Source organism: Hoplias malabaricus, chromosome X2 (assembly GCF_029633855.1).
Source record: "Hoplias malabaricus isolate fHopMal1 chromosome X2, fHopMal1.hap1, whole genome shotgun sequence".
In the NCBI taxonomy this organism is placed as follows: Eukaryota; Metazoa; Chordata; class Actinopteri; order Characiformes; family Erythrinidae; genus Hoplias; species Hoplias malabaricus.
The window spans coordinates 3034409-3059124 of NC_089819.1; the positions used below are offsets into that span (position 1 = coordinate 3034409).

Consider the following 24716-nt stretch of genomic DNA (forward strand, 5'->3'; position numbering starts at 1 on the left):
TGAGATTACCTGATTTGCCAGAATATAACACCATCACAACGGTGCATATTCTTAAGTATTTTGCCCTGAAAATAATCAAAGACCTTTGCCTAAACTGTCTATATGCTTAGAAAGTCATGAGGCAACAAAGAAGCCAATCTTATTTGCTAAAGCAAATAGGCAGAGTTATGGTGTTGATATATCAGAAAGATCATTCAAGAGCAGATCTAAAGACAGGCTCAGAGGAAAGAGTTCCAAAGTAATACTATCTGTTTACTATTTCTAAAGGGCAGTCAGTCACCCAAACTACGTTTCCAATCTGAGACCCCATTTACACCTGGTCACTTTATGCTTCTTGAGTATCAGGATTATATGTGGATAAGGCCAAGTTACATAAAAAATACAACTGTAAATGCACCTAACACACATTTATAACAGATACAATCACTCAAACCACTTCAGTAGGTGGCCTGAGACACATTTGAAGCACATTATGATCAGTGTAAATGCTGCAGGAGATGTTGCTCTCCCTTAAAGAGAATGTCTAAGATTGTGGAGAAACAATTCTCTCTGGTTGTTTACATTCAGGTGCTCCATGTCTTCTAAGGAGGAACGGTGTGGTTGTGGTGTGTTTAGTTTTGTTGCACTTTGGGAAATGCAGTGACCTGTATCTAGAATTGTGAGACCTATCCACCTCAAGTGATCCGAAACAGCAAAACTAATTCAATATTACCCACCTATGGAGTATGAATAGAGCAAATCCTCATTTTGGTTCATGCTTTTCAAAGTTGGGAGTTTTCTCTGTTGTCTTAAAAACCTCCAGATACCTCTGCCATTTACCCATTAATAGACATTGGGCTTTGTAAACACATGAGACTGCTTTTGTGCATTCAAACAGATTGAAGAGCAGCAAATGGTAAGAAAACATCTTACAATTGCTGCAATAAAGAGTTGGATGCATCTCTCGAGAAATTCATTCATTCATTAATTACATTTTTTGTAACCACTTCATCTGATCTGGGGTCAAGATCACTGGGAGCAAGGCAAACAATCATAGAGCACAAACACCCAGCCTCTCACACAATCACACCTATGGGTAAGTTTGCACAGGCAGTCCACTTACCAATATGTGTTTTTGAAATGTGGAAGGAAACTTGATCATCCGGAGGGAACCCATGCAGACACGAGAGGAACACATCTGGGCTGTGTCCGAATCGGCTCCTTATTCAGAAGAGTAGTAACCGATATCAGACCCTAACTCATTTGGCTTTTTAACAAACAACGCAGTGGATTATTAGCATCCACTGTTCAACAGTGTACATGGGTTGTACACAGTTGCCATACATTTTGGGACAGTTTGAGTACACCGAACATTGTCAACTATGTTTTAAGACTCTAACATAATTTAACAGAACAATAATAGCACATTATATAATGAAAAGGGCACATTTTTGTTTTTGTTTTGTTAAATGTTACTGGAGTGGAGATGTCTTGGAGAGGAGAGTACCGTAATTTAAATCCTTTGTATGTCCTGTACATATGCAGAATTGACAATAAAACTCTCTTCACTTGTTTTTCCATTTGTGTGACTTTTTACTCCACTACATTTCAAAGTCAATTCTGTTACTTTTTACTCCGCTACATTATGAAAATCTGCCGTTCTTTTTGGTTTGTGTGTGAATCAAACCATAATGCGTTTGCCGCTGTTTGGAACAGGGAGATTTGTTCAACGTTACTAGGAGATGAACGAACACAGTTAACGCGCTAAAACAAGTGAAAATATTTCTCTGCCTAAAGCCAATAATACCAAAGGCAGACATTTTTATCAAATGTTGTGCAAATTTGAGACTGTAAGTAATCACCTTCAGTACTTAGAACCGTTATAAATTAACAAAATTATTTCTACTTCTTAGTATGTGCTTGTACTTGAGTCATCAGTAACTACTCTTCATTCAAATACATGGTTTATGGATCTGTAGATATCACAAATCACTCACCAAGGGTGAGAGTCAGTTGGAGATTTATTAATAGGGAGAATAGGGCCTCTGTCGTAGCTACTCTTGACTTAGCACTGCAGAAACTGAACTATGTAAATTTTGTAGGACGGTAGGAAACCACCCTTCCCTCGCCCTGCCTACCAATTTCAGTACAGTGCTTTAAAAGTTAATTGCACTTGGAGGAGGCCCAGGAGCAGAAAAAAAAACAATTACCTAGTGTTCTTAAATGAGTAAAAAAAAATGTGTTTTGGTGCAGAGAACACACTAAAGGTCCTTTTATGCTTTTCTGTTGACATAACGTAGTGGTGTAGTTGTATTCATTTTACGAATCTTTAAAGTGCACTATTTAGGGAGTGGAGTGTAGAGGAGTCAATATTTCAGGACTTCTTGACTTGAACCATGTAGTTGTGGTCTGCATAGATGTGAGAAGTTACATTTCTACAGAGGCGCCCATCAGACCGTGCTGCCTACTGCATAGGTTCAACACAGAAGCATAATTTGGTCTTAATACTCTGGAGACAGCGACCTCTGTTGGTTTGGAGAGGCAGCACCTTGGGTGTATGTAATAGTTGATATAATTCATTGTATTTAATTGTTGACCATTTCTGCTGTTCATCAATGTCAGACTATTTAATGACATTCTATTAAAATAGGACATTAGAGCCATAATACGTCATGGTACTTTTACTTTCGATACTTAAGTACATTTGAAGGTAAATACTTTTGCACTTTTACTCAAGTTAAGATCTAAGACGAGGTCTGCTACTTTTACTGGAGTAATATTTTACCTTGAGTATCTATACTTTAACTCAAGTACATGTTTTTTGTACTTTGTCCAACACTGGATATCCAACATTCAGAAAATAAAACAAAAGATGTAACAAATGAAGAATAGCTTCAAATCACATTGACCGTGAACATGAAATATAATCTATGTCTTATAAACAAATGGCTTCTAATTACCTGAACTACTGCAAGATGTAAATGTCTCTTTCATTGCATGACCAAGTAATTACGTGCATGTTCAAGAGCACTTGTAAAATAGCCAGGAGAAGCCATTCCAGGAAGCAGTGCTGAATATTCTTACAGGAATACACAGGCAGCAGTGGAGTTTTTCTGTGAGGTTCTTCTGCATTCCTGTGTGCTGGAACTTCCCTAGATGCATCCTTATATGCCGTAAAAGTGAGTGAAGCCTTCAACAATTCATCTGAGATCTCAAACTTTACACATTAAGTTTAAGGTTCTAACCAGTGCTAACATGTCCTTACACCTAAGCTGTAGTCTATAAACATGTGGTTTCTACCAAACTGCAAAATGTACATCAACAGGAGTTAGTTCTGACTTCCACTGGGACTGAGAGAGATGTTGTCTGGCAGTGCCAAAATCACAATTTTAATCTCTTTAAGCAAACGTAGTAATCTGATGCCCAGCCTGGGCTATAACAGAACTACACTTCCCTCAGGGATTTATTACCTATTTAATACTCAATGTTTACCTCATTACTCAAACTAGCTTTCCACTGGTTCTAAAATCATTTTGTGGCACGTCTAGCATACTTGGGCTGCAAATTGCCAAATGCAGCACTTCCAGTTCCATAACAACCTTAATTACCACACAGGTTCAGCTGGATTTAAGCAAGGCCACTATCTACACATACATGTTGACAAATGTTCAGCATGATATCAGTAAAATTCTCAGGCTGAGAACACCACCAACCTAAACAAACATCAAAACCTGAGCATTTAACGTCTCTTCTCACACCCGGGGAGGGTTTGGGGGTTTGGTGCCTTGCTCAAGGGCACTTCAGTCATGGATGTCCCCATCTGTACTGAGGATCGAATCTACTTTCAAGTACAAGGCTCAGTCCTCTAACCATTAAGCCTCGGCTGCCCCAGTGAATGCTGAGTGCTGACCACACAAAAACACAGTCCAACCTAAACCACACTATCATTTGATTAAAGATAGACCTCCACCACATACGACATGGTTGTAATTGGAATGCATTCACTAAATCCGCATACATTAATATAAGCAAAAATGCGTCTGCTGATTAGTGGAAGATCAGGTCATAAACAGGTAATCGCAAGACTGAGAATATGAGATGAAAGCAGTAACAAGAATGAGGATATCCTTAAACTAAAAGTTGTAGGCACTATACACAGATGAAAGTATCTAACAAAATTTGTTTCATAACAAAGGGAAAAATCAAAACGTGAAAATGCAACATGTGCAAATTATATCATGATAACATTAGGACAGTAGCACAACCACAATACCATGGTTCAGGAGAGCTGATCTACAAACATCTACTCCATTTCTGTGCAACTGAATCTTAAAGACTGTATCGTAAAACACAGAAGAAACTATAAATAATCAGCAGTTAGTCATTTTAAATTTGTTACACAAGGTTCCCATCACAACTTAAGTGAACAAAATCACATTTTCCCTACAATGCACCTCATGTCTATAACACTTGATATGACAGGGTGTACATCTTAATAACTGCAAGAAAATGTGAGGGGGAATCCTCCTTCAAAGCTCTGTCAGATGTACTCTAACACTAAAACAGGACACAAGAATACAAGCTTCACTAGCTCACAACCACATCTCCAGATAAGCCACGAGGGAAGGAAACCACCACTTGTGACAGTAATCATGTGCACAGGACAGCATTGCATTCACTTACAGAAATACGATTTAACAGCGAGACTGGAGCCCCCTCCAGGGTGTGTTCCCGTCTTGCGCCCAATGATTCCAGGTAGGCTCTGCACCCACCGCGACCCTGAACTGGATAAGCGGTTACAGACAATGAATGAATGAATGAAAACAAAACAATAAAATAAAGGTGGACAATATGTCCAAAATTTATACTAAGATATATGTCTTATTTTGGTTGATACAATGTAACTTCTGTATGGAATTGAACAATATAAAAGCCACATGAAAAATCGCCAACAAACAAGAAGTGATATCAGCATCAAACCCCTTCTCAATATTAATAGTTTTAAACCAACTTTAAAATTGATTGTAATGAGAGCAGTGTGATGTAAAAATGTCATGAATGGCTGTAATGAATCATATTGCAATTAAAACATTTTACATGGCAACATATATTTCGTATGCCAAAATGTCACAGGTGATAGAACCTATAATTTGTTACTGGTAAGTGTGAAATTTTAAAATGCAAACCTAATCATAAATACACATTAAAATCAAAAGGACTAATAGATACTAAAAATGGCCACAATTACCAAATTTGTTTGTACATCTGTAAGGTCTGGATTGAAACACTTGATCAAAATTTGTTCAAAGATTGTGGGTCAGCCTCTACAAAGCCTGTATGAGGCTGCTTATTATAACAACGCAATGCGAAACATTCTTTTGTACATTAATCAATTCTTAAACTGAACAAAGAGCCTAATTCAAATCTATGAAAGCTGTTTCAATGTGAATTATTATTTATTTGTAATGTTAATGTACTCTGTCTCGGCAGAGCTACTGGTTGGATGCAGGACAAATTTCAGATCTTGGATCTAACAATAAAGTATTATCTATCTATCTATCTATGTGCACTCACACTAGGAAATCTGTACCGTGCACATGCACGTTTGACCCCCAAAATCTAATCCGCTTGACTAGTGCGCGTGCTTCGTACCCGAGTTGGACTTGGACGTGGTTTGTGCGAGCATTGACTGTGCCTGGGCACAGAACATGAACATGAAGTCAATGCTCCGATATTCATTGTCAACACACACAGTGGCAAAGGGATCAGTCTGGTCAAATGTATAACAAATATACAGGATCTACTGCTGAGACGCAAGGTTTGCTTGTAGCTTTTGCTGAGATATTTAATCAAATTCAGGACTATCTGCCCTTAAATTGCAATGAGTGCAGGCCAGCGGGGGGAGTGGAGTGGGAGGACAACTGTACTCTGGCTTAGTTCGATTCAATTTGGGCCAAGTGTGAATACGTCCTTAATCATGGCTGGCAGTTATATGGATAAACGAATCTTGAACTGGTTTACATGTATAAAATAACATAACCGGAAAGGAGGAGCAGAATGCGTCAGGAACAAAACAATGATACACACTGTATAAAGGAACTGTGTTTGAATAAAACTAATTCTGTGTTTATTTACAGGGAGTGCTGGTCTCGTCTTCCATATGAACACAATGGGGAGTAATTTCCAAAAGAGCTGAGTTGGGACATGTCTAACTAGGCCCTATTTACGTATCTCTGGCATCTTTCACTTTTTTTTGGCCTTTTCTGTGTTGAATAATGCACATTCTTTTTAGCAATGAAGGACCTAATCCTTAAACTCATTTTGAGCTGGTTTGTGTAGGTTCAGTTTTCCCTCAACCTTTCAACCTGTGTCACGTCTGTGGGGGTGGGGTAGGGTAGAAGACAACACCCTCCAGTGACTTTAATTTGGTCTGCAGTGCCTATTTTAAGTGCCTGCTGTCAATTTTACAGATTGCTCCTTTAAGGCTGCTTGTCGTTAACCGTTCTTTGGCTGAATGTTCCACTTTTAATACAAGTAAGGCCCTTATATTGCACTAGGCTATTTTACCAAAGTGCCTCGCTGTTATTTTTGTTCAGATAATTAGCCGCAAAAAGTCATGAACCCAGAATCATGATCAATGCACAAATGCCAAGGCCAGCTCCAGAGGTAGAGAAGGCAAACCACAACAACAAAGACAAGTCTCTCTGTCCTGGACAGTTTCTCGAGCACACAATACAACCATTTTTAATCATTCTCTATGTTTAAATTGTTGGTGGTTATAAATTAAACTACACAGTGCAACTTTAACTTTCATTTACAGCTCATTCTGGCCTGGTGTGAGCTGGCATTACAGAAGTAAAAGGGAGTTAACTTAGAGCCGCCCCCCGGCTCTCCAGGGCACAACCTCGAAAACACTAGTTTTCTGCTTACTTTAAGGCTCCGTTTAATAAAAGGCAGTATGTCAGCAAGTTTAATACAAGCAATGTTTCGGAGTTCGGTCCAGTAAAGCTGTGCAGACGCTGTCCTTCCTCTGAGGATCAACACAAACATGTAACCTGACCAGGGGAAGCCTGAACTTCTGCATCTGACCCTACAGTTAGCCACTTAGCACTTGCTATCTGTGGAGAGTGTGCTGCTCTGTATTCGAGTTGTCCGCTGAACCTTAAACGGAACTGCAATAAAGAGTACGCCACTTAAGGCGGATCGGATCATTCTAATAGGAAGCTACGCTGAAGCTTAGTTTTCTGATGAGTGAGACGGAATAAGTTCGTTAGGGAGGCTGTGAGCCACCTCGTGTGCTATTTTAGCAGCCTGCTGTGTGTGTACATTTGTTTAAGTGCATTAAAGTGTGGAGACCTGTAGGCGAGAGTCATACACTCGAAGAGTTTGGTGAGGGACGCGTCGATGGAGAGGTGCGAGGTGCTGGTTTTGCCGAAGTGGTAAGTCTGACAGGTTTGTTTATTGACCGTGTCGAAGTCGTAGCCTTTCTTCGGAGGGTGCTCGACGTGAGGCGCCGAGACCATGAAGTGTCCGCTGTGAATGATCTGCGGTTCCCGGCCGTCCGCCCTCTTCAACAGGACCGGCGTCTCCTCGGCGTCGGAGTCGTCGTCCTGCTGCTCCCGCTTCACACTCGGTTCCATCCGGCGGAGCGCTCGCCTCTCACTGGTGGCCATACTTGTAACAGCTTTTTCTTTTGTTTGTTCAGCTCTTAACCTTACTTCTGTAAGCGTTGTTAACTCCTCATATCGTCGTGCTTTCTTTCCTCCCCGAGCTTGTCTGGAAGCGAAGGGCTCTCACGACTCATGCTTCACTCCAACGCCCCGCTTTCTTCACTTTATTTCGCGAATAAACACAGCTAACGTTAATCTTCCCGAGACTGGGACTGACGAAAGACTCAAGACTGTGGCGTTTCCAGAAAGGACCTGATTGACTGAAAGACACCGAGGACACGCCCACTGACCGGGGCTTGGACCAAATGGACCAATAGGAGAAAGAGTCATGTGAGGTTCTAACCCTGATGTAAAAATATCATTCTGGTTAAAGGCGCATGAATAGTGGGGAGTAATTTGGCAAACAATAGACATGTTAACAAAACAGACTACATACTTCTGCTTTCTGTGTCCTAAGATGTTACTGATCACGCATATCACATTTAAAATAGGACTGTGAATTGGCCAAGACTGCCCATACACAGACATCTATTCAAAAGGATGTTAAGGACAGACGGTGAAATTATAAAATACTGGTAGAAACAGCAAGCACTGATTACTAAATTCATAAGTACTAAGCGTCTATAGCCTGATGGACCTGGGTCTTTGAACTCAATACTGGTAATAACGTTTTATTGTGGTTTTTTGCTAAGTTTATTTTTGGACCATGGGAGGAAACAGGAGCACCTGGAGGAAACCCACACGGACACAGCGAGAACACACTAGACAGTCACCCACAACTTAAACCCACAACCTCCAGGTCCACCCTGTTTCATGCATTAATTTTAGGAAATAAAATAAAATCTATAAACAAGATAAGGTAAAATATGTATTTTTTGTTCCTGTTGTTTTCATTTGCAAGTAGTCCAGAGTAAGCTATTTACATACAGTGAATGCATCTCTGTGAACTGAATGTGCATGCTCCTGATTCAACTCATTGGGTAATGACAAGTTTGATGTTTCATAACTGCTGAACGTACCGTTTTTTCATGATTCAGCTCATCAACACAAAATATTACATTTATTTAGGTAATATGTAAAAGAAATACTCCAATGTTTTCAACTGGGGTAGTGGTCCACCAACTTTCTCAGCCTCCCCGGGAAAGTCTATGCAAAGGTACTGTAAAGCCGAATCTGTCCATTGCTGTAATTCGGATTCAGGAGAAACAATGAAGATTTCATTCTGGCCATGGTGTGGTGGACCAGCTCTTTACCTGCTAACAACTGAGGGGGTGTGGGGGTTTGCTGTTCCAGTCTATATGTGTTTTGTGTATCTGTAGAATGCATATGATCATGTTCCCAGAGATATTGTATAGGGAGTGCTTCAGGACTATTGGGTGCCAGGGTTGCTGAAAAGAGTCATTCGGTCCTTGTACTCTGAGTGTAAGATGTATTCGCATTCTCAGCAGCAATTCAGGCATTTTCAGTGCAATCAATCACTTAGTGAGCGTTGTTCCTTTTATTCACTCCTGTTTCTGGTATTCATGGACTTTCTGACAAGGCATAGTCTGGGACAGAAGGGCTTCTGTCGGGGTGTTCAGGTAGTTTCGTTCATCTGTGCTATATGTGAATGACGATGTTCTTTGTACAGAAGCCTCCAGCATACAATTGAGTGGTTTTCTGCCAAATGTGAACTAGGCACAGCTAGAGGGATTATATCTACTGGCTGGCTTGGGAAGGCCTGGGTTCCCACAGGAGTCAGAGAATGTTTTGGAGCCGGAGATGACTGGACATCTTTGCTTGTCCCTTTGCCAATGAACTAAGTAGAAATTCATAGTAGTAGATAAATTCAACGCATTTTTTTTCTGTACATAATATTGAAAACAAAAACTAACTTATAAAAATAATAATAATAAAATAAAATATAGGGCATTTGCTGACATTTGAAATAGCTGTTGAGACTACATACTGTACATTTGATTTGTATGTATTTGTGATGCCATGTGATGTATTGGTGTCATATGCAGGGGGTGTTCCTGCCTTGCATTCAATGATCACATGCAGACTCTGGACCCACCATGACCCTGAATAAGTTAAAGTGACTAGAAAAAATTAATGAATAAATTAATATATGGTAACAATCATTGTGCAAATTTATAATCTAAATTTGACACCAAAAGTCATGATTTTAAACCTTCAATACAAATACAAACCACTGGATTTCTTTTAAGGTTTATGGATCCATGTCTGTATCTCATTTTGTTCTTGATGTATCACCCTGACATACAATACTCAGAGTCAGATTAATAGTACACATATGCTGAAGAGTTTGTTTGCAATTTTTGCACACACAAAAAAAAAAAAAACAAGAAAGTGAGGGCAGTGTACTTTTTTTATATGTGTAGAACAAATACAATGTTGTCTTTAAGTCATGCCAAGAACACAAAATTCATAAACATAATTGAAAAGAGTTTAATGATTAAATCTGGTTTATGGTTTTAAACTGTTAGCAGCATGCTGCATAGCTTATGTATAAAATCTACAATAATACCATTATAGTCATTTAGTTATAGGGCATTCTTGCAGAAACACACTTCACACCCCTAGATTTAACAACATACACCAGATTAAACAAATTGGGGTGATTTGTTGGGGGGGTGTATTCGTAGTTTACAAATTTTCCAAGTAAGAAAAACCTGTAAACTGGTGACAGGGTCCAGGGTGCCCAAAGTTCTTTGATGCATGAAGTGAACAAAGGCTAGCCTGTCTTGATTCACAGCAATAGAGCTACTTTAGCACAAAAATTATGATTTTTTTCATATTGGCTATGATAAACTTCAGAACAACGTACATAGCAGGGAAATGCTTTGCCATTTTTGACAACCTGCCATAAGATGATACATTTTGGAGATGCTGACAATTATAGACTACATTTCGAGGGCAAGTCTGGTCTTATAGGTAGGTAAAATTTGGAATACCGCAAGGCTCTATTCTAGGACCATTATTATTTACATTATACATGTTACCGCTAGGCACAGATATAAGAAACCATGACATTAACTTTCACTGTTACACAGGCGACACACAGTTGTATATTTCAGCCAAGCCTGATGACAAAGATGAAAAAAATAGAGGACTGTGTAAAAGGCGTGAAACGCTGGATGTTGCGTAACTTCCTCCTTCTAAACAGCAACAAAACAGAGGTCCTGCTTTTGGGTCCAAAGGTGTCAAGGAATAAATTATCAGATTTAATTTTAAATCTCGCTGACTTTCCAGTTAAACCTGGTTCAGCAGCAAAAAATCTTGGTGTCATAATTGACCTAGATTTATCATTTGATCAACACATAGGCAGTATCACTAGGACAGCTTTTTTTACATCTTCGCAATATTGCTAAGATTAGAAATACCTTATCCCTGCAGGACACAGAAACATTAGTACATGCCTTTGTTACTTCAAGGCTTGACTACTGTAACGTACCACTGTCAGGGTGCACAAGCAGAAATTTAAGTAAACTTCAACTAGTTCAAAATGCTGCAGCCAGGGTCCTCACTAAAACTAGAAAATTTGAATATATCAGCCCAGTTCTATCATCACTTCATTGGCTGTCTGTTAAATTCTATATCAATTACAAAATTCTGTTATTAACGTATAAAGCTCTACATGGGCTTGCTCCTGAATACCTTCAAGAAATTATTTCCTATTATGAGCCTCCACGATTACTCAGATCACAGAGTACTGGATTTTTAATAGTTCCCAGAATTCAGAAGGCCTCAGCTGGGGGAAGAGCTTTTTCTTATAAAGCCCCCAAACTCTGGTATGATCTTCCAGAAAAATGTTCAGTACTCAGACACAATTTTTTTGGTAGTTCATGCTCCCCCATAGATAAAGGCAACAGATCCAAGGGGTTCATGGACACAGGGAATTATAGTAAACTGAGATGCTGGTGTCGTCCCGCTGCTTCACACGATCACTCAGGTTTGCTGACGGAGGGATTCCAGTTTTCAGGATGCTCCCACGTCTGTGTCCTTCTGCTACTCTCCTTTTAACGAAAGCTGTTTTAGTCAGATCTGCCGGAGTCATTAGCTACACTCTGAAAATGTTCACATTGACTGTCGAGCTCCTGCTCCATGCTTCAGACCAGCTGCCCACGCTCCAGCCACCACCAAGTGTCCTGGAGCTGCCCACCATACACTGAAGTTTTCACGGACTCCTAAAAATTATCACCAGTAGATTGACCAGAGAAGACCCCTTGTGAGCCTTAGTTCCTCCCAAGTTTTCTTCCTCAGCTGAGGGAGTTTTTCCTTGCCACTGTCGCCCTTCGCTTGCTCTCCTGGGGTTTTTACATTCTTCACACTTTTACATTTCATGTTAAAACTTTATCTTTACCGGAATTCTTTGAAGCTGCTTTGTGACAACATCAGTTGTAAAAAGCACTATACAAATAAATTTGATTTGATTTTGATCATGTGCTGTTAACACATCAACTTTAAGTATTTCGCTTGTCTAGAAAGTTATAAAGCCCCATCCATTTCTTTTTTTTTTTACTTCCTGCCAAATATTCCACCCACTGACCGGCACCACTGTAATGAGATATTCTATGTTGATCACATCACACATCTATGGTTTTAATATTTTGGCTGACGTGTGTGTGAAACATAGACAAGGAAAACAAACATCACAACCCTGGGATGTATCATAAAGTCCCATTTCTAACTGCTTTGCTAATAACCTTAATATTTTACCATGGTTTTGAAACTGTAAAAAGTCTTGTAACCTCCCCATGACACATGCAAAACCCATTTGTTTATATATATATATATATATATATATATATATATATATATAATAAATTTATATAAAAATTTGAACACAGACTATTTGTATTACAGCATGTTTAATATAAGAAAATGTCACTTTAAAACACAGACAAGAGTTATAAAAAAAAGAAAAAGAAAAAAAAAAAAAGAAAGTGCAAATATTTTAAACAGATACTCAGAGGAAACAAAATCCTTACCCCTCCCACGATTCGTTCACATACAAATATATGCAGTGTTTCAAGATATTACCAGATCAGCAGATTTCTTTGGACAAAGAAAAGTACAGATTTTAGAGTACACTAGATGAGTAAAACTCATGAAATGAGATGAAAAACTATGTTCGTAACAACACTAGAAAGCACAAGAAACAATCCTTTTCTATTTTTACCACAAAAATAGTGTAAAAACTACTGAAGATGACATACAGGTCATCAAAAACATGAGCTTATTGTGAACTTAGGAATAATATAAAAACACTCTTAGCTGTCCCACTTGATTCACAGTGCTGTCCAGTCTATTGGCTTCTTCCCTGCTTTCTTCAGTAGCTCATTGGTTTTTGAGAAATGCTTACACCCAAAGAAGCCTCTGTGTGCGGAAAGTGGAGAAGGGTGAACGGTCTGGAGTACATGGTGTCGCTTCTGCAAGTCATAAAAAACAAACCATCAATTTTGCCATAGTGCATTTTTATTTATGTATTAAGTCTAAATCAATATAATCTATATGAGTGGAAAAATCTTTATTTGCTTCCTATTCCAGAGTGAAACAGTATATTTAGGCAGGAAATAATATCAAGAACAGGAATTCAAATGCAATGAAACATACTCTATCAATACTAGCCCCCTTTTTCTGAGCATAGGCACCCCACAGCATGAAGACTAGACCCTCCTGGTTCAAACTGAGCCAGTGCACCACAGCATCTGTCAACATCTCCCATCCTTTGTCTTTGTGAGAGTTGGCCTGATGCGCCCGGACGGTTAACACTGCATTCAGCAACAGAACACCTAGAACACCAAGAATTATCCATTTGATCAAACTGCAATGAGAAGAAATAAACAAATTGCCTAAAAAGAGTGTATACCTTGTTTTGCCCATCCAGTTAGATCGCCATGTCCAGGATGCTGAAAGCCTTCAATGTCTGCTTCCAGTTCTTTATACATATTTACCAAACTACCAAAAACAAAATATATAAGTATCTCATAAATAAGGACAAAAGAGAGACAATTTTATTCAATCATATACAAGCTTTTTTCAGATTCCTTTTACCAAATTGATAATAAAGAAATCATTAAAAAAAATATATGATTTTTGAAAGAATAGTCGTCATTACCAAATTTTCAAAAAACATTTTTTGGGTGTATTTGTGTCAAAACTGCCCAGAGTTTTGGATGCATCATTTTAAATATGCTTATCCCACTTGTGAGGTGGGGGAGGGTAATAATAAAATAAAATCACAATCGGGTTCCAAAAAGTAAAAATCCTCCCATAATTCAAGCTCATTACTAATGCCGTGCATTGGAATAAGGGCATTTTTTTTTTAACTTATGCTCCCTCTGCTGTTTTTTTTTTATAACTTTTGGGATGTGCCCTTGAACTCACTAAAATCTGGATTTACAACACCTACATGTCCATACTAGCCATAGTAATATGTATCAGCATGTGGAATTGGAGCTTTGTGTTGTACTTTGTTTTCTATCACTATAATAAAAGGACACCCAATGCAAGTCTGTAATATTTTTTTAAATGCACTATGGACCTTTACTTATTACTAATTTGCTTATTCACCATAACAACAAAGGTTTACCAGTGTGTGAGTTGTATTTAAATTCATCTGTTCTCCTGCTCAGAAACAGAGTATGTGTCAAAACCAAAATTACTATTCAGATTTGTAGGATCAGCCTTGTTAGCCTGAAAGGGTTAATACTGTAGAGACATTTTTTTTTTTATTCTGGAATTATCTACCCTACTTAATAGGAACAAATCTGACTTAAAGTATATATACTTCTAACATTGTGGTAAATATATTATTCCTCTGTTCATAATGAGTAGCAAAGAACAGCAATATTTTAATACTAATATAATATTTTATATCCAGTCGAGGTAAACATGTCCACAAGTTCTCAAAAGACATTGTTTTAAAAGAAAAATAAAATTGTGGAAGCCAAAAACTGGAAAAATAATGAAATACTTTTTCACAAATCGTAACATCCTTTTACAGTAAAGCATTGCTAATGTTCGTCTAATTAGCTCTAGTACACAGTTATTCATCATACACAGTTTATTACCCACAGCTGTGGACAGTCGCTAACTAAATTTTTGAATACCTGTACTTTACTAAATTCTTTCAAATTTAGACACCTTCTTTCACATTACACATAACCAGGCTGGGCAATTAATTGAAATCGACATTCAGAGCTTCTAATCAACATAATCTTGTCTATAATGAGTATATCAATTACTTTTATTGTGTTATGTCCTCACTCTGTATTCATATACTTTGCCTTTATAACCAAGCTGTAGTCACGTGATTCTGCCCCTATCTGCCACATGGAAGCAACGCTGAAGCCGACCGAGCGACTCAAGCTGTTTGTACCAAAGAGAAACACAGTGTCAAATGTAAACGCTTCAGCGACCAATGCACCATCACACACCAAATATAAACAGTGCTCAAAAATGAGAGGATTAAGCTCCCAGCAACTTTAGAAAAAATATGCTATTTATTTATTATTCATTAATTGTAATCGTGGTACAATGTACAATTAATCGTGATATTGGTTTGTGCTCATATCGCCCAGCACTACACATAACTGAATAAGTTAATAAGTTAATATAGAAATTCCAGTTTGAAAGAATGATTGCATTAACTCGATTTAATAATATCCCACACCTTTTAACTTTGCTTTAATAAGACTTTACATAGGAAACGATTATGTGAGTGTATTATGAGAGGCATTCAGTAGAAAAACATTAGTGAGGTCACGATTCATAATGGGTTCAATGAGTATTCCTACATCACAAACCCCAATTCATTTCAAAGACCCTCCATTTTCCCAAAGAACACAGCACTCCACAGCTCATTGCTGGGGGATGATAAAAACGTCTAGGAAATATTAGTAAATACGTGCTTGATTCTTAAACAAATCATGGAAGTTCTACCCCCAGAATGCCTATGTTACCTTGGAGGAGGAGGAACTGGCTTCTGTACACTGAAGCACAACCCATGAGCCTGGTTTGGTCCATGATAAGGGTCTTGTCCTAGAACAACAACCTTCACCTGCCAAAACCAACAAAATTATCTTTAGTGGGTGACTATACTCCAGGTACAGTGTCTACTGTGAGATGCAATGTTTAACAAGGCAAACACACAGGAAACATTTCCATGGTGAAGTAAAACTCACATCTTTAATCTCACACATCTGGGTCCAGGTGAACACTTGGAGAGGGGGTGGATAGACGGTGTGTTTCTGCCTCTCCTCAGCAACAAAGTTCATCAACTGTTGAAGAGAAACAATTATTTACCAGTGTCAAAGCAAGACTGAACCAGGTACAGAATATGAGTAACTGCTTTTTTATTTACAGTGTAGCAGTACTAACAAACACACACTTTTCTACGGAGGCATAAAAGCTCGTAAAACAATACTCACAAACATAACGAAGTTTGTAACTGCGTTTGAGCATCTACATACATACATACATACATACATACATACATGTCCACAAATGTATTGGAATGCTCAAATTTAAAATCACAAATGTAGAAAAAAAAATTATTATTAATGTATAGAAATAATTTTTAAATGTGTAAAAAAGATTTGCATTTGTAAATTAAATGTTGTGAATGTGTGAATCAGTATCTCTCAAATGTGCCAGAGTTGCGAATTTTTGACCATTTTGACAGCCAATTGATGGACCAACAGGAAAGCTTTAGCAGGACCAATCAGATCGCGAGATTTGTTTAACTAATAGGAACACTGCTATCACTCAACTTTGGCACACTGTTGATAAACGCCTCCAATTCTCTGTCATGGTGCTTCCAGCCAGAGATACAATGGAGAGTCAGATAAGTAACAATGCTACTTACGTGACTCCTCATTGCATCTCTGATAGTGCTTTTCCACCAAAAAGGAACCAGAATGTTTCTAGTTCACGAACTAAATCTGGAACCATTCGTCAGGTTTCCACTGACATAAACTGGTTTGTGAACCAGAAAAGTTCGTTCCCAGCTGAAACCAAAGAAGAGTTGTTTTTTCAGCACAGATGTGGGCGTGTCGAGGTTCATTAAATCAAGAATGAGTTCAGAGCTTCAAATACAGTGTTATCTCCCCATGGAGCTTTACAGGGTCATTCGCAGTGTTTCATATAAATAAATAATATGAAATAAAACAGGAACATGTTCTTGGTTACGTTTCTTCGCTGAGTTGTGCTACCTTGTCAAAATGTGCTACTTTGCAGCTCTGCACATGCTCAGACCAAAATGTTTACTATTTCCATGTGTTTTTCATGTGAAATATGTTTTTCTCCGGTGCATTACACAATCGTAGTTCACTGTTATTTGCTTTAGTGGGCTGTGCATATCTCCTGCTTATACTTCTGTAGCCATCATCTTCCGATACACTACATTTAGTTTACCTACTGTTTTATTTATAAAACTGTTCTATAAAAAGGTACACCATGGCAACACATTTCAACAAGGTAGCACAATTTGTCAGAACTCAGCAACATTTACACAGTATTATATCTCACCCTGATCTGATTCCATGGTAAACAAAGAATAAACATTGACCCTGTCATGACTGTAACAGTTTATCTGCGACTCTGGCACTGTATTCAGCCACAGCAACACATTCCTGCTTTCCCTCAAAACTTGCAGAAATTCAGCGGTTCACTGGAAGGAACCAAGGTTCCAAGAATCAGGAATGGATAAAAATAAGTGTTCTGATTGGTTAAACAAACCTCGCGATCTGATTGGTCCCACTAAAGCTTTCCTATTGGTCCCTCAATTGAATGTCAAAACAGGGTCAAAAATCCACAACTGCAAAAAGAGATTCACACACGCAGCAGAGAAAGTGAATGTGTGGATTTTTTTTTTCAACCACATTGAAAAACTGCCAATATCACATTTGGAACCTCAAAAATGTTTGCTATGGCACATTCACAACATTTAATTTACAAATGCAAATCTTTTTTACACATTTGTGAATTTAAATTATTATTATTGTTGTTGTTTTAAATTTGTGCATTCCAATACATTTGTGGATTTGAATTTTACATGTATGTAGGTGCTCAAACGCAGTTACAAATTCTGTTACATCTGTAAGTATTGTTTTACAAGCTCCAAATCATTTTGACTCCATAGTGTTCACTTTCTTATCAAAATCCCAGCAGAACGCACTGGACAATTTTAGAGGTCTCACATCCCAAATTCTGACCAAAGCACATATGCATTAGTCAAGGAGCCTTCTAGTGGCCAAACAGGTGAACTACAACAACAAAGACAGGCGACTGGTGGCTGGTGGCACTCGCAGGAAACTGACCAGAGTGGAAAAAGGAGACAAAATCCGAGAGAACATGAACTAATAACTTGGGGGAACACATAATAAAAAAGTAAATTAAATACATTTGCATCTGGCACCCTCCTTTCCTGTACATAATTTAATATTCTGTCTTTTTTCACAGCTGCCGGATGTGTTTATCATCTAGAGATGAACTCAGTAGAGCGGCTCTCAGTCAAAATACACAGGGTGATGTAATGAAGTAGTGAACTTGTACCTGTTTAAAGTACGGTTTGGTGAACTCGGCGCTCAGGGCTCTTCTCCAGCTCTCCCCGACTCCCTGTGGGCAGCTGTTGGCGGAGAGTCTCTCTAACGCCGCTCTCTTGTTCTGGGCGATCTTCTGGAGCTGCTCCGGGCTCAGGGGACATGCTGCGGTTTCTAGAGCATCGCCCTCCGCCTTCAGCCTCTTGTTCTTCGCCTGTGAGGACACCTTCGTGTATTTAGTGGAGCTCCAGAAACGTTCACGACGGAAAACACACGAAGACCCGAGAAACGGCCGAATACGTGAAAACACCACAGACATTGAGCAGATAAACCAACACCTTCCCCAAACTGCGGTTCTGTCTGACGTTTACAGTCCTCCTTAAACTGGGATTGAACTTAAAGTTTCCCGGCGCTCGTGTGGTGAGAACAAACAAGCGTAAGTGGCTTTCTGCAAATGTAACTTTGTATAGTCGGGGAAGGGGTTAAACGGGCTCTATAAAATTGTCTTTAACGTGAGTTTTGTGTTTAAAAAAAACCCAAGTACGATTTGTTTACATCCGGGTCATCTTTAGATTTTCGCGGGAGAATGTGATTTTTTCTCTCTCTCTCTTCGCTTTAAAAAAAAAAAACAAAAAACAGATTTTCCTACATTTTGCCAACAAGCAGTAGGCGGTTTTAAATGATCTGACCTCTACAAAAGTGCACCTTATGGCTGAGTATGAATGACTTCGTTAGACACGTGCTGCCCTCAGTGATTAGTGCACTAGGTGAGTAATAAACTTTCACAATTTAGTGCACTAGGCGTGTGTCGGATAACACTGTTCCCGTGTCCCTAAATCATGACTGGCTCTTTATTAGACATGTTGTACACTGTCTGAGTCCACGGGCCGTTTTTTTTCACTCACACCTAGTACCCTACGGAGGGAGCATGGACCCATTTTAGGATACAGCCCAATGTCGCAAAATAAACCAGAATAAAAAAAACATCAGCTCTGAACGTAATTTAGAAAGTCACCGTCATCACAAATACACAGAGCACGTCAGTTTACCGTGACAGTAGAAGCTTATTATGATTATTTTGCTTACAGTTAACGTTAACACTGATTGGTCTGTTTCACTCACATTAAAAGCGTCCTCGCCGCTCTTCGGCTCCTCGTGGTCTCTTTTTTTGTTCGTCGGGGAGAAAAAAGACGTTATACTTTTCTGTCCAATCATTCTGGCGAATAAGAGAGTCTAACGTTGCTGTTAAATCCACTATGTAGGGGTTACTCAACGTACTAATGTTATACGCGCTCCAGACAACCCCACTTTCTCGACTCCCGCCAAATAATAATTAGAGCCAATGGTTTTGCGAGGAGTGTGAGGGGCTGCCCACAGAGCCACACAGGGGGGGTGTGCCTCAGAAACATTTTTATTCCCAGTTACTTTTCTTTGAGTTAAATACTTTAAAAAAGTATTTTAACATGTTAATTTTCTAGAAAACATAATGAGTGAAAATGTAGGTAACACAACGGTTGAGTGTTTTGAAAATACAAATACAAACAAGTACTGAAAGCCTAGGTTTCTGGCGTCATAAACCGAAGGAACCAATTCCATCAACTTGTGGAATGAGGCTTTTGAGTCTCAGGGGATCAGTGGAGTGCCGGGTGGAGATAGATGTGGGCATAACTGGATATATTTTCTTGGGAATAACATCAAAATATATTAATTGGATGAATATTGATGAGTTTTTATGGATTTAATCAACAACCAGAAGGCACGCATTGTCTGTATTCTTTTTAGCACAAATGTCAAGAGTAACTAAATCTGTATATGTACCTGTTTAATTTTTTTTATAATAAAACAACTAATAGATCACAACCCTAAAATGGATTGAGCGGGAAAGATGGTGATGACAACGATGATGATTAATTAATTCATTCATTATCTGTAACCGGTTATCACGTTCAGGGCCGCGGTAGGTCCCGGAATCATTGGGCACAAGTCACAAAGCTGGACTTGAACCCACAACCTACAGGTCCCTGGAGCTGTGTGACTGCGACACTAACCTGCTGCACCATCCATGACGATGATATATGATATAATATAGTTTAATATTTTTCTTTCTGTATTTGTATATTTTTTATTATTAATATATATATATATATATATATATATGTCTATCTCACAAAAAGGATAATGTTATAAGATGAGAACGCTATGGGGTGGTTTCACAAATGGGGATTAAGCCTAGTCCAGCATTTTGAATTGTAATCTTCCATTGAAAGTAGGAGGAGAGTCAAGGAGTAGCTTAATCCCTGTCTGGGAAACAATCACTTTATTTTTATATATATATATATATATATATATATAATCACATTTATTAGGGTGATCATATTGTTGTTTTTTTTTAAGAAAATGTTATTTGTATTTGTTAATTCATTCAATCAATATATAATATGAATAAAGGACTGTTAGGTCTTAACCCATGACAACAATCAGAACCTGTCCTATTGTATTTGCCTTTATAATAATACAGTTAGTTATTAGTCATGATTGGGCAAAGTAATAGCTGATTGATTCATGGCTTTCTTCGTATTTTTCATTGCAGCTATACCAGGACATCATACTAAAAAGTGCTGAATGTGGTTATAAATGTGTGCCCTACCCTTGTTCTTTGAGTATCATGTTTGTTTACTTTAACATGTTCCAGAATGGAGAAAGGAGAAAATGCACATGTGGAAGAAAGCAGAGATGAAAGAGGAAAGGAAATGTATGAAGCTGTACATGGTGATGATGATGATGATGATGATGTCAAAGAATTTTCACATCCTATTCCTTGGCGAAAGATTGAGGCAGAGGGCCTGGACTGTGACTACAGCCTACTTTTCTCCAAAGAAGAAGCAGATATGCTTTTCAGTCGACTAGAGGAGGAGGTGGAGTATTTCACAGGTTTGTGAACATTTTATTTGTAAGTTTATAAGTGTTTTGACCTCAAACTGCTGGTCAGCGAAGACTTGTTTGGTGTCTGAGGTTTGATTAGGTTTAATTTTATGTTAAGTATAGTTTTAAGCTAAATCTACAAGGCATAGCTAACCAGGATAATCAGTACATTTGAAAATGATGGGAGTGATAAAGCTTTATACACTATACATTTTTTATAACACTGGGAGGTAAAATTTGATAATGATAGTAAAATAGTAATTCAGTAAAATGCCCTAACATTTGGGATATCAATATTCTTCATACATTAGACCAAATAAAATTCAGATTTTGTCTCTGGAGGCATCCATTACCAACTTGAGCTTCCCCATCCCAATCTAATAAAACTTGTCAATTGCAAATTACTGCCTATGTACAAAAAAAATCAGGTAAAATCCTCCAACTTGGGCAGAGTCCTTATGGTCTAATATAAACTGGCGAACAAAATCAAATTCAAACTACACATTACAATAAGAACGTTTCTTTTTCTGCACATACAGTACTGTGCAAACCAGAGATTGAGATTTAAAAAAGCTGTTTATCAGAGCAGTAAGTGGAAAGACGCGGCTTTCCTCTCAATCATTCCCCCAGTTTCACGTTGATTTAAACAGTCTGGACGCTGAGTGTCCACAGAGTTCAATAGCGAAGCAGCGAAACTTATATATTATGTAGATAAAGAGAGAAAGGGGGGTGGGGGTGGAAAGCATTAAATTCATTACAGGTTTATTAAGAAACAGAAACAAATGCAGAGGGTAAGGCAAATTAGCAACAGAATAGGATACATAGAATTAAATTCGACATAGAAAGGAAAACAATCAAATTAAACAGAATGTAAACTGAAAAACAACATAAAACAGAACCTCATTTTAAAAGCTGGTACAAATGGTACAGACCTAATGTAGAAGGAAGGATTTTTTCTTGATTGATGTCTTGGTGCATCATAAAAAGGCTGAAGAGCCTTGTATGCAGCAAGAATAGGCAAAATTTCACTTTGCACTGCAACAATTAGTATTTTTAAATTCCCAAATAGACGCAGTAGGTAGTCATATATATATATATATATAAAATAAATTAACCTACACCTCAAATGATAATTCCACAATATCATGTTCAGTGTTATGTTCAGAGTTTAGTTTACATAGTATTATATTGTTAATATACAGTAAGCTGTTAGCATTTGTAATGCTGAGTGTTAAATTTACCAAAAATACTCACTAGGAAACCATTTGTTTTACTCCAATGTCTTGATTTCCACCCTTTATTAAAGGTGATAAAGCTAAGGTGCAGGTTTATGGCAAGATGTACAGTGTTCCCAGGCAGCAGGCAACATATGGAGATGAAGGACTGATGTATTCTTTCTCTGGAGTACATCTGCTGGCCAAAGAGTGGACACCTACCCTCGAATACATTCGGGATGCTGTCACCAATGCTACAGGACACACCTTCAACTTTGTCCTAGTAAACAGGTTATTATCATCCAATTCAATGACCATTATGACAACTGTCATAATGTTTTTATAAAGTAGAATGTTAGCATTATTTGTTAAAGAGTAATATGTAAACATTTGCAATAGATACTATATATGACTATGTGACTGTGAGGAGTTTGGTGTGTTCTCCCTGTGTCTGCGTGGGTTTCCTCCGAGTGACTGTCTGTGAGGAGTGTGGTGTGTTCTCCCTGTGTCTGCGTGGGTTTCCTCCGGGTGACTGTCTGTGAGGAGTGTGGTGTGTTCTCTCTGTGTCTGCGTGGGTTTCCTCCGGGTGACTGTCTGTGAGGAGTGTGGTGTGTTCTCCCTGTGTCTGCGTGGGTTTCCTCCGGGTGACTGTCTGTGAGGAGTGTGGTGTGTTCTCCCTGTGTCTGCGTGGGTTTCCTCCAGGTGACTGTCTGTGAGGAGTGTGGTGTGTTCTCCCTGTGTCTGCGTGGGTTTCCTCTGGGTGACTGTCTGTGAGGAGTGTGGTGTGTTCTCCCTGTGTCTGCGTGGGTTTCCTCCGGGTGCTCCGGTTTGTGAGTGAATGCCATCCTGTGAAGGACTGGCACGCCCTCCATGGTGTGTTCCGGCCTTGTGATTAAGCTCCGGACCCAACCCTGAACTGGACAGTTATAGAAAATGACTGAATCAATTAATTAAAATTCAAGAACATCCTCCTGTCACTTCGAAAATGGACAGGCTTGGAAACGCTAAGCTGAAAGCAAAGATGGCCTTTCAAAAATGTTGTAGCAGTAACTGCTTCATCCTTATCGTTGTTGTTTTGAGTTCGGGGCCTACTTAGAATCACCGGAGACAGGAACAGACCCTGGACAAGACAACACTCCATCACAGGGCATCACACACTCACTCTTTCACTCACACACTCAAACCTATGGACAAATTCACACTGCCCATCCACCTACCAACCCACAACCCCAGAATCCAGGATCTCTGACAAAGAGACAGTACCTGTTTCTCCACTGTTCTGCCCTCCTACCAAATCCAAAAGACCATAATTGGCTTTACTCCTACTGGTAGAATGTTGTTCTGTCTTCCTTTGAATTAGCCACAGTGCTGGCCAACACAGAATTTTTGTTCCATGTGTTTTCCTACAAGCACATCAAGCTGTCCAATCATGTTATGTTAGCAGTTTGAAGGGATGTGGTGGTTGGTTTCATGTCTCCGAGATGAAGCACATGGAATTGCCATTGACAAGATCAGAGAATATCAGATAAAAATATAAGCAATTTTAAAAAATAAATAAATAATAAAAAGAATAAATGAAAGGTTATTAAATGATTTGGCTTCAATAAAAACATTAATGTACAGAACATGAGGTAGTGATTTTCGACACAATAGGTTCTTCATGCTTTACATAATCTTTATAGTAAAATCCAGTAATATTTAGGGACTAAAAAAATACAAGTAAAGCACAGTTTATAACGTCTTTCTTAATGTCGTATTTCAATCAGTGAAGTGCCTTTATTTCTGAACATTTTTTGTTATTATTCAGGTATAAAGATGGCCAGGATCATATAGGTGAACATAGGGATGATGAGAGGGAGTTGGACCCCACTTGTCCCATCGCATCTGTCACTCTGGGGGCCACCCGGGACTTCATCTTCAGACATAAAGATGCCCGATGTGGGTCGAATAAACGGCATATTGAGCCTGTGAAGCTGGAACTGTCTCATGGAAGTCTTCTGCTCATGAATTCCCCCACTAATTCTAACTGGTATCATAGTCTCCCTGTGCGTAAGAAGGTGAAGAATCCACGCATCAACCTCACCTTCAGGCGCATCGTTAAGAACCGACAAAGGGGTGGTGTTAAAAATGAGTAACTATAAAAGATAAGAGACTGGATCTCTAAGTGTTTCCCATCACACTGGCATTTCTGTATTTGCACTTTTCCATAACCGACAAAATTGTTTCGAATGCCATGTCAGTTCTGTTTGATCTCTGCTGTGATCCATGGTAACTATTTATACACAGATGACACAGCACTCTAACAAAAAATTGTAAAATTTGAGTTGAATGCACCTTTACCATGCACGTGTCCTTAATGTTGTAATAATAAACAAAAGAAG

At 38.7% G+C, this 24716-nt stretch overlaps 3 protein-coding genes across 9 annotated transcripts in view; 1 reads left to right on the forward strand and 2 right to left on the reverse strand.

The window, feature by feature from the left end:
- LOC136676452 (MLX-interacting protein-like) overlaps positions 1–7861 on the reverse strand; it is a 23703-nt gene extending 15842 nt beyond the window's left edge. Inside the window, exon 1 of the mRNA XM_066653495.1 lies at positions 7336–7861. Within this exon, the coding sequence (XP_066509592.1) occupies positions 7336–7652 (317 nt within the window). The 5' untranslated portion in view covers positions 7653–7861. The remainder of the gene's footprint in view (positions 1–7335) is intronic.
- Positions 7262–24684, forward strand: LOC136676454 (DNA oxidative demethylase ALKBH2-like). 4 transcript variants are annotated; one of them, XM_066653502.1, is made up of 4 exons: positions 7262–7418; positions 20892–21130; positions 22428–22626; positions 24143–24684. In XM_066653502.1, exons 2-4 carry the CDS (start codon positions 20893–20895, stop codon positions 24468–24470), a joined length of 765 nt encoding a protein of 254 aa, XP_066509599.1. In that variant the 5' UTR covers positions 7262–7418; position 20892; the 3' UTR covers positions 24471–24684. The 4 variants fall into 4 exon arrangements, with proteins under 4 accessions (XP_066509599.1, XP_066509597.1, XP_066509598.1 ...); XM_066653500.1 differs by lacking the exon at positions 7262–7418 and adding an exon at positions 18500–18635; XM_066653501.1 differs by lacking the exon at positions 7262–7418 and adding an exon at positions 18812–18966.
- Positions 12524–19541, reverse strand: LOC136676453 (uracil-DNA glycosylase-like). 4 transcript variants are annotated; one of them, XM_066653497.1, is made up of 8 exons: positions 19322–19541; positions 18213–18413; positions 15842–15937; positions 15620–15717; positions 14925–15026; positions 13525–13613; positions 13269–13447; positions 12524–13084 (listed from the first exon to the last, which is right to left on the reverse strand). In XM_066653497.1, exons 1-8 carry the CDS (start codon positions 19412–19414, stop codon positions 12944–12946), a joined length of 999 nt encoding a protein of 332 aa, XP_066509594.1. In that variant the 5' UTR covers positions 19415–19541; the 3' UTR covers positions 12524–12943. The 4 variants fall into 4 exon arrangements, with proteins under 4 accessions (XP_066509594.1, XP_066509596.1, XP_066509593.1 ...); XM_066653499.1 differs by lacking the exon at positions 14925–15026 and having other exon boundaries at positions 19322–19540; XM_066653496.1 differs by lacking the exon at positions 19322–19541 and having other exon boundaries at positions 18213–18518.
- Positions 24685–24716: the final 32 nt, after the last annotated feature.